Source organism: Dreissena polymorpha, chromosome 7 (genome assembly GCF_020536995.1).
Source record: "Dreissena polymorpha isolate Duluth1 chromosome 7, UMN_Dpol_1.0, whole genome shotgun sequence".
Taxonomy (NCBI): Eukaryota; Metazoa; Mollusca; class Bivalvia; order Myida; family Dreissenidae; genus Dreissena; species Dreissena polymorpha.
This window is the reverse complement of record NC_068361.1, coordinates 85,470,445-85,481,258: the sequence shown is the minus strand read 5'-3', so window position 1 is coordinate 85,481,258 and position 10,814 is coordinate 85,470,445. Positions and strand designations below refer to the sequence as shown.

General features: G+C 34.8%; 1 protein-coding gene across 2 annotated transcripts; it reads right to left on the bottom strand.

The window, feature by feature from the left end:
• Positions 1-4,529: 4,529 nt before the first annotated feature.
• Positions 4,530-9,879, bottom strand: LOC127837583 (glycerol 3-phosphate dehydrogenase-like). 2 transcript variants are annotated; one of them, XM_052364833.1, is made up of 7 exons: positions 9,340-9,879; positions 8,965-9,109; positions 8,016-8,377; positions 7,716-7,834; positions 6,532-6,626; positions 5,981-6,093; positions 4,530-4,840 (listed from the first exon to the last, which is right to left on the bottom strand). In XM_052364833.1, the coding sequence occupies exons 2-7, from the start codon at positions 9,106-9,108 to the stop codon at positions 4,834-4,836; spliced, it is 840 nt and encodes a 279-aa protein (XP_052220793.1). In that variant the 5' UTR covers position 9,109; positions 9,340-9,879; the 3' UTR covers positions 4,530-4,833. The 2 variants fall into 2 exon arrangements, with proteins under 2 accessions (XP_052220793.1, XP_052220792.1); XM_052364832.1 differs by having other exon boundaries at positions 9,506-9,879.
• Between the last annotated feature and the right edge of the window lie 935 nt (positions 9,880-10,814).

Sequence of the window (10,814 nt, the reverse complement as noted above, 5' to 3'; positions counted from 1 at the left end):
ATGCCAATATGACTAATTTATTTATAGTTTATATACGGAAAATATTCACGATTGGTATGTAATTTCACTTTGTGAATACAATAAACACATCGACAACACACACAAGTTCATATTTTCAGTATATTCGGTTATAAAATTTCGCGATGTGAAATCGAAAGTACATCGCGAAAAAAGGTTACATAACGATATATAGACTATAAATAACGCAAGTAGATTGATCATTTTATATATAAAATATATACAATTCACTACGCATGCACAAATTGCATTCCTGGGTTTACCACGTGACGATGATGATCAATATACTTGCGTAATTTATTGTTATCTGGTAGTTACCTGGTACACATACTCAGTAAATCTGTATTACCGAATTTATGAAAACATGAAAACTTAACAACTTTTTTCAACCAGTCGTGATTTTTTAATCAATGTAAACTAATAATTGTAAAAAATACGGTATTTTATAACTTTTCTTTTCTCGTCATTAGTGGTTGACGGTCCCCGTAATTTATTAATGTTTTCTTAGTTCACTTTTAAGTAACTATGATTTAAACGATCAAGTGAACACATTGATTGACAAACGTCAAAATTTATATAACATATCTCTTAATTTTGCTATTACAATAAATAAGAGCTAGGAGGGTAAAAACGGAGATAATAACACCTTTTTGGAAAAGTATTTCGCTCATTTCTGTCCACGCATTTGTCTAAATACGGCGTTATATATTCACTCTGTTCATATAAATTCAAAACACCCCACCCTTTCACGGCAAATTGTTCTCTCGGTTTCTGAAAATGGATGCTCATTTAGCCGAGGGAATGTTGATATGTTTTATAGTCTTCCTTGGATAAAAGTTTATTGAAAAATATACTTCATTTAAATATCAGTAATAAACATCTGACAAACGCCATTTTTCTAACAAAATTGTATGTATATATTGGTTCCTCTTTGTGTCTTTTTTGGAGTCCATAACAGTAAACATGTATCAGAATAATTCAACAACAAAAGACTGTTACCAAATTTAGGTTTATTTAATAGGGGAAGATATTTCAGTGTTACGCTATTCGTCTTTTTTTTTTGCAAAGTTTAAATTTAAAGGAAAGTGTTATTTCAAACAAGTTATATTATTAGCTATCCATAATACATGCACTACTAATTGATGATATTTTTTAACCGTTGATATCATATATTATAAACACTTTATACTTGTAAAACGTAAGATAATTTAAGTTATATCTATATTACTATCAATTCTTATCGGATTGCCAACATTCAGTGAATTCGAAACTACATTATAATGAAGTGTACGAAGCATCAATGTGTATATTTCTTATATTGAATTGCAAATGCAGAGGGGTAGAATTATATTAAAATGCCTGTGATGCGGTCTCGATATGACGGATTTTGTTCTGATTCGGTCTTAACTCGGTCTTTAGGCAAAATTATATAGCTTAAATCCAAAAGAAAGTAGGTTAGGTCTTCATTCGCTACATCAAGTTCATTGTCAAACAATATGATAGAAGAGGATTCTTGGTTGGGGTCGTTGTTCGATCGAACACGTTTCTAAATTAAATAATCGTAAAATCTCGTCTGAATAAAGTTTCCTCCGAGCAATTTGTTAAATATATCGGGCATTGAATGCAACAATAATTCTATTCCTCGGCGCGTTAGAAATGAATTCCCATGAGTTCATGTTTCGATTAATATTTCTGGGTATTACTTTAAGCTGGTGTGTTATTTATTTACAACATACGGATAAAGCAAAAGCATTATAAAACAAATTACTCGCTTAATTAGCAGGCTCGAGATTTTGTTGTTATTGATACAATTAAAATGGTATATTAAACAGGTATATAAATACAAATCTAAACAGCCTGATATAAATACAACCCAAACATCAAAACAAATATTACAACTGCATAATTCAAATCAGGTCTATTAAAAAGACTTAAATACTTTGTCAACCATGGTCTCTTGGTTTCTATCGAAGGGCATTGTTAATTCGACTAAAGTTTTTTCAGGTTCTTTAAGGATCTTTGTATATGAGCCACGCTCTGTGAACAGGTTTTTTTTATGAATGTGCGTAAGGTGTCTTCCAAGATTAGCATGTGCAGTCCGCACAGGTTAATCAAGGACGAAACTTTCTGCCTTAACTTGCTGTTTGCTAAGAGGAGACTTTCTGTAAACGAAAATTATCATAAAAATGAAAAGTGTCGTTCTTGATTAGCCTGTGCAAATTACGCACATTCATTAAACCCCTTTTTCACAGAGCATGGCCCATACATGTGTTGTGTGATGGTGATAATAAGTTATTCAATATAACGGAGATATGTCCATTGATCTAGAATTTAAAAAAATGGTACTTTCAATGACATTCCGAATTAACAAATACATATTTATTTTAAATCGTAAGTTATACCTAAAAATTAAATTTTCATTGGTCAATATCTTTACTAAAATAAGATTTCAGTTCATTTACCTGAAACACTTTAATTGACAACAAAACACCTAAATAACTACCGTTGTGATTTCAGTATCGTATATGCAACAAAAGAATTCTCTGGTGAAAAGCAAAATTACTTCAAGTCGTAAAATAAGCGCGACGATGACGCATTGTAATATGAACACAAATCAGATTTCTTGAACATTTCGAACACTGGTATCATCCCCATTTGTAGTTTATTGGCTTTATTAGGTCCTAATATAGATATACAGATATATGTAACGTCTTATTTCCCATCCACGGCAGATGTATTAGATTTCATTTTTCATATTTATGTGTTTTTGTAGCATCTGAGACCAACTTAAGTGTCAATCCAAATGTTAAAGGTTCGTTTTTTTCGTGGAAACCAGCAATAAATATAAAATAAGTGTCATTCTTTACTTGAAAGTTAGAAATAAAGTATAACAAAGTGTCATTGTCATGTTTTTCTTGGAACAAAATAAAACAGTGTACATTTTTATAAGAATGCTATGGCGGCTCGTATTCCCTAAGAAGCTTTTCCACATCAAAGCAATGAAGAAATTTATATTGTAAAATAAAACTGTATTTGTAAAGATTCAGAATTTATAGCAAAAATATAATTCAAAACATTGAAAAGATTGAAAACACAAGTTTTACAAACATTGTGTGTGTATTTATAAGTTAATGAGGTCCTTTCCTAGACAGAGGCTACATACAGTATGTGTGGATCTGGAGTGTGCCCCAGCACTCCAACCTCATTAACTTACTAGACGCACGAAAGTTGGGACGAATTTTGAATTATAGCTGCAATTTGTAGCTATTTTGTTGTTACTGAAAGATTGTTGACATTTGGTGTGGCCTTGTGTTGTGGGGGGGGGGGGGGCGGAGTACCCGGATGAAACCCCACATAACCGGGATTGTGAGTACCATCCAAACTAACATGGTGCATTACAAACATTATAAATCTAAGGTCTACGAACACGTACAAGAATCGCTTAAGTTTCGTAAAAATATACAACGAATAATTCGATAATATTATCAAATGTATACATTTAAACTAATCTAGATAACATATTGAAAAAGGGTTATGACTTATGCAGCCATCAGAAAAAATGCTTACTTTAATTCTTAAAATTCGAATACGAAAACAGTAGTTGTTTGCATAAAAAAGATGCTTTATAAATAGCGCTCTGTGAAAATGGAGTTTAATGCATGTGAGTTAAGTGTCGCACCGGCACAGTCTTATCATGGACGACACTTACAGCCTAATCTGGATTTTAGCTTAGAAGACACTTACAGCATAATCTGGATTTTAGCTAACAAGAGACTTTTTTAAACAAAAATCATCATACAAGGGCAAACAATTATGCGGACTGCACAGGCAAATCTGGGACGACACTTAAATCATTAACCCCACTTTTCATAGAGCATTGCCCATATATATGAAAATTCTTATAGCAAAACCACTATTCTGAGCTATTTAAACTCTTGAACCGAGTGCATATTATTAGCTAGAAGCTTAAACGCATCCACTGATCAAACAACAAAACTTTAAACGTTTAATATGCATTATTCAGCTAGCTCAGTTGGTAGAACGCTGAACAGCAAATCCGAGACTCCCGTGTTGGATCCCCGACCTTGTGTTGGGATCGGTCACGAAACCATTTATACGGCAATTGCGCTCGACCTCAGTTTTTCATATTTATAATATCAGAGTACTCGATCTATCCACAGGCATAAGACACTATGTATGTATTGAGAAGATTCGATTTTGTAAACATGCAGAATGGGGTCTGAATACATATTGAACACTTGTATGGTTCGCAAATAGCAGAACATAATAGTACACATTATTTCACCCAATGATACGCATTATACAATAAGGGCAATATTTTAAAAAGCAATTGTATTTCGTTAACTATAATAAGGAAGAACTACAATTTAAGTTATGAATACAAAACGCCGTCATCGGAGTGTATTCTGAGTGAACATGCTTAATAAAAACGCCTCCTCTACAGCATAAGATATAATAGAAATAATATATTTAAAAATGAAAAGACATGACACTGTTGACGATTTATTTAAAATGATATTACCAAAACAATAGTAATATAGTGGTCATTTACATTCTGGAATTTGCGGCATACTCCGTTCTTCCAGCGAAAGTCAAAGGATGAGTAATAAAATGTTCAACACCATCAACAATGGCTGAGCCATGTCTGGTAAACGACACATCCGGTTTAGAAATAAATAAACTTTGACCTCTGTCTGGTTCGATGTTCAGACTCGTTTTCACCAGACTGTGTACCTTTTCTGCGATACCGAGTGAGCCCGATAGACCGGTACAGCGAATGCCACCGACTGTTATCTAGTTTCTGAAAAAAAGCGATCAAAATTAAATCAAGCATTGTGTGTATTGCATTTTTTTTGATACCAGTTCGAAGACTTACGTCTTAAAATAAAGAATAGGGGAATACAGTCTTAAATGGCCCGAAGTGTAATCTCTATAAATACACAAAACTCCAATAAGAACCATTTAAAAATGACACAATCAAGCTGTATTGCATGTTCATGTTCAAAACTGACGAGTGTTCTTGGTTCTTAGTATTTTCATCCTTCTTGAGTCAAAGAACTAGTTGGCGAAAACGGGCCCTTGGTTTTATGATAAATCTCTGCTACGCACGTACTACAACTCACATCGGTTTAACGTTTCATTGGAAAGACGAGTAAGTTTAAGTTTAGATTTAGCAGGCATTAAACCTGTGATCACTTCGTCCGTGCGCCTGTGTTTAACCACAAGAAATTGGATTCGCAACACAAAAAATGAACACAAGAAGCTATTAAGGATTCTTTTTTTTTGCAAATGCGCGCGACAGTTTTCTGCTTTTAATCATTACCGTGTCGATACCATAGTTTAAACCTAATTAAGTTTGTCCAATAGCATCGTAAACCTAATGCATATTGAAAAGCTCTCGAGTCCGTTTCCTGGATAGAACCAATAATTGATATGTTCGGGAGATCTAAAGAGCGCTCCCACAGTGAGGATGAAATCCGTGATCTCCCGGTCGCTATTCGGACACCATATCCACTACGACACATCCAAACGAAGTATACACTCAATACCTATGTTAACCGTATATGTTTCGTTTAATTGGAGTAAGTTTATCCGTAAACACTTGTTTAAAACCTAGTTTTCACTATCGTGCGATCGAAAACGAGCATAGTACAAATCCTTTCAATGACGGTGCTAAATTGTATTAATTATGAAAGTGCCAAGAATAGAATTGTTAGAAATTTCCGTACACTTACAGAGGTTATAAAAATAAATCGAACCAGTAATGCATGTCAACTTAAAGTTTCAGCTTTAAAGCTCCAATATATATTTGTGTATCTGACATATACATTTGAGTTGATAGTACCAAGAGAAACGGTTAGTCCAACATCATTTATCCGTAATAACTACCCTTTTTATCACATACATATTCGTTAAACTTAACCAAATTAGTCTAACCGACCTGTCTGTCTCGGCGGATATGATGTAATCCTTGACATCAGTGGCGGGTCTGACTCCTGTGTACAGAGAGACCACCGGATGTGAGGGCAGTTCTCGCACCACTTTGGCGGCAATCTGGTCAAAATCACATCAGAATCATAAAAAACGCTTCGCATTAAGATCACAGTAAGAGCTGCGAAAGGTCAACTTCTCATGATATCATTATATCGGTCAATCAGAACTTTGCTATCATGTTATTCAAAATGAATGGGCAAATAAAATCAGCTAAGATACCAAGTTTATTTGTTTATATAAATATTTCTACACGAACATACCATTTCGAGTCGCCGTGTGGGGTATTAGCAAATAATTGACACTTTGCGTTAGATAAAGCAATAGGAAAAGTTATTTATTTCCTTTATAAATTCGGTCTTGTTGTTCAAAAAAGGACAAAACAAATACGGTAGCTTACGTTTATTGACTCAGAATTCATATTTAAATCGGCTGTCAAAAGAAATGGGTGCTCCTGTTGAGAAAAAATATGCACTTACGCCCACGTATCCTAGCGTTTACCTCTGTGAGACGCAGACGAATGGATTCATCCACGGGTGCTTGTTGTCTGATGTCAACATTCTCTGCTGTCGGCCCGATGATTACGTTGTCATAGACTGAAATATGAGAACGCTGCGGATAATGTTCATTGCATTTCAAATTTCGAAACCGACAATTTTGGTCCGATTTTATTGTCAACGTAGCAGTATATATTTACGCTTGTGATGTATGTGCACTATGATTTCTGGAGAAAAGGCGGGATTTGAATCACAATTGTATAAATGTTGCTTCCACAATGAAAATATGTGATGGTGAAAAAATGAAATTTATTGTGTCATTTATTTTTTAAATGATGTTAGTTCGAAAGCCAACTGTATTTTTTAATATCACATGATGTCGTAGCATCAACAATAATGCGTTGATGGTATATCTTCAGAATAACAGGTTACTGCCCTACCAATATTTACTTTTACCGGTTGTGCTTACATAAATATAAATACGAGGATTTCCGAGCCGTTCTTGTATATCATTTCGAGCATGTAGTATCATAAAATGAAAGGGCTTCAACATCTTTCTCTGTTCATCAAACCACTTTTTACATATAAAGAACTATGCACTCGCTACCTCATTGCATTTTGAGCGCGAATGAATAAGTTGACAGTCAATAATCATTTATAAAATCTGTTTTTGCTGTGGGAGGGGGATATTTTCGTGTTTAAAGTTTTTGGTTTCAGAAAAGCGAAACTAAATCTAGCATATGCGCGGTTAGCAAGATATCTTTCCTTTATTTGGCAGCTAAAAATGGTTCATATGTATGGGAGGGGGTGCCTCTTTTTAAAACTACCCCCCGCCTAAAAACCGGGCTGTCTTCATGAAATCATGGTTCGGCACTGTATTTGTTTTGCGGTACAGAGCTTGGTCAACAGTTAAGTCGCAATGATTTATCTGATTCATTGCTACTGAAAATAATGACGTTAGAGCTTATTCAAATTAAAACATACTATTGACTGATATAAACGCCTACTGCACTGTTAAGAAATATAACCGGTACCATTATATCAGACCGATATTATCATAGTGGTCTGATAAAAACGCCTACTGCCCTGATATAAAATAAAATATAATTGCAAAATTGAATCAGGTCATTATCAGCGTAGTAGTTTCTTGTTAAACATTGTACACAATAAACAGTCCATTAAATATACCTGAACGGAAAACTATGACGCCTTTCGTGACGTCACTCGGTACCGGAAGTATGCTGGAGTTTAGCAGGTTCATCGCTGATTTTGAGTACACTGTGTACTGACCTTTTCGTGGCAAGATCCTGTGATAATTGATTGGATAATTTTATCTAAAGTATGCTCAAATGTAAATTGTTATTAAAAATAAATCCAATAAATGTGGGTACAATAAAACTGAAGTATTAAAGGGTTTGTAAGATTGTTTTCGGGAACACACCAGTAAATTCAAATTATATGTTTGTTTGTAAACAAACATGTTTCTACCTAAATTCCGATTTTCCAGCCAAAATGTTAACTATGTCGCCATAGAGACCGGCGCAGTTCACAACGCATTTTGAATAGAATGTTCCACGTGTGGTTTCCACGATCCACTTCTCGGTGTTCCTGACTACGCTGGAAACACGTGATCGAAGTAAAATGCGTGCGCCTTTCTTACGCGCATCGTTAGCGAGCAGGACCGGAAACAGCCACGGGTCGGTGACTGCTTTGCCCGGAATCCAGAGACCGCCTAGCGCCCCGGAAGTGATGTTTGGTTCCCTTCTGTACAGTTCTGAGCAGCTAAGTTCCCGTATGGTCGTGCATTTGGCGGCGTTTGAGTTGGCAACTATTTGTGGAAACCTTTCAAGCTGCAAAATACGAAATACTTGAGTAAAACTGGAATTGAAAAATGTTCACACAGACTGGTTAGGTTAGTAAGAAGCCATGACAATCAATAACAGCAAAGCTATGGGTACATGTTTCAGTGATTGTAATTTATAACATATTATCGCAACAACGAATACTATAACAATGTTCGATGTGTGGCGCCAATGTGGTTAACTGGTACTCCCAGTTTGTCCAACAGCGGAAACACCCGCGCCTGGCATCGCTGAATACAATCTAGTTCGAGTCTCTCCGTGGCATCAAAACCGGTGTGGAGCATCCCACTGGATACATTCAATTAAACGATACATGTTTTAAAATAATTATGAGAAATGCAATATCATACGAACATATGGTATTTAAATTCATTTCTTCTTTTAAAAATACTATATGATTTATTTTAGCATGTCACATGTCAATTTATATTCGACTAAGCATGTTTATAAATGGCTAGAAATTTCTGTGTTGATTAGTTCAGCGGAAAGGGACCTATTTAAATTACAATAAAATACAATGTTTGTTGCGTAATGAACATAAGAATGTTTAAGATAATGAAGCGAACATATCTCACCTGTTTCCCGAGCTTGCTTCTGCAGCAAGGTGCTCGTTCTTTTCCAACAGTAGACATAAATAGCCACGTGACGTTAACTCGAATACGCATGCGCATCCAACGACTCCGCCCCCCTATGATGATGACATCAAATGTTTCTTCCATTCTATTGGTAGGAGGAAGAAAAATGACTCCATGTTACATGTAAGCTTAAACATGTTGTTTAATTTGATGTGTCAAAACATGAAATCAGGTAATGTGTACTTTTTTCTTCATCATTAAGAACTTAAACTTTTGTAATACATATCAAATTGTGCTCATCGTGTTACTTTGATTGTCTCAATGTACTGAACCGCGATAGTAAGTGGTGTATCGAATTGGTCTTCATTATGCTACCTTATCCGTCGTAGTGTACTGAACCCTGATGCAACACAGTATTGATCGAGAGTTGATTGTTCGAATGAAGCCAGTTATTTCACTGCATATTGATGCAGAATAATTGTGTTCCAACTGCCTCATATTAAAAGCGAAAGGTATGCTAACAATGGGTAAAGACACTTACCTCTCGATGAAATACTATCGCTGTTATCTGTACGGATAAACCATGTGCACAATAACACGTTTACATCGCTATCTTCTCATATCGCTTATCTCCCTTAATGTTCCGCTTGAATGACACACCACGCGTTCGGTGATAGTAGTTGAACTCGAACCTGAGTGCTGTACAGTGATACTATGCGCAATGTTTAAATGGAATGTATAATGTCATTTTATCATGATATCGAGTTGAATTTCAAGTAAAACAGAATTAAAGATATGGTGGAACTCTAAACCCGTCCGATCTTTGATTTGTTAAATGTGCATACATTGGTGCTTAAACACGATATTTTCGTGTAAAAGTTAAAATATAATTTAATACAAGACGACTAAAATTGCTTAAATTTAACATTAATACACCATGTCAACATGACTTACTATTACAACATCTTACTATTAAGGATTTTATACGATGTAAAGAAAACAAAATAATCTTAGACGCACTTCAATTTTCAAAATTATATTATAGCTTATTATATCGCAAGTTTGTAATAAACACAACCGGACCCATTCCAATTTAGAGTGTGTCTTAAACACTGTGAATTAACAAAAACTGTCACGTGACCACAAAAGTCAACGTCAGTAGTCATTTTATGTCAACAAACAGCCGCTGCAAGGTAGTTTTTTTTCCAATATCTTTGCTGATCATCCTCTGACTTTCATACGACCTAGTGCACGCAATATGGCATGCATATAGCTTTCGATCGGTATATCACACGTTTTGTGTGTTGCTATGGTTTTCGAGAACACTTCGGCGCAAATTGTCATTTAAGAAGCAAACGTCAGTAGTAAAATTACAAAGAGTCAGTGTTCTCGAAAATTAACCATCACAGAACTGTCTATGCTTTACCGGACGAACATATATTACATATGTCTATGCATAAACAAACAAAAATATCTACCCGATATTGAATAAACGTTTAAGGAGTGAAAACAAATATGGCAAACGTCAGTAGTACGTTTAGGAATGGCACACGTCAGTAGCAAAAACATGCAAACGGCAGTAGCCGAATAAATGCAAGCGTTTAATTTAATGAAAAACATGTGAAACAATATAATTCATGCTAATTTAGATTTAAATTAGATATAACTAGTTAAGATTCATGTTATAAATTAATGCACGACATGTATAAATTCTGCAACAACAAAAATGAACTAATGTTTAAGTGATATTATGTGCATCTAACAGTTTATAGGTGTCTATCGCATCCGTTGTTTATTTTTGGTGTTTTTACTTCATATACACGTGACTAAAACTCATTTTAGATTCACAT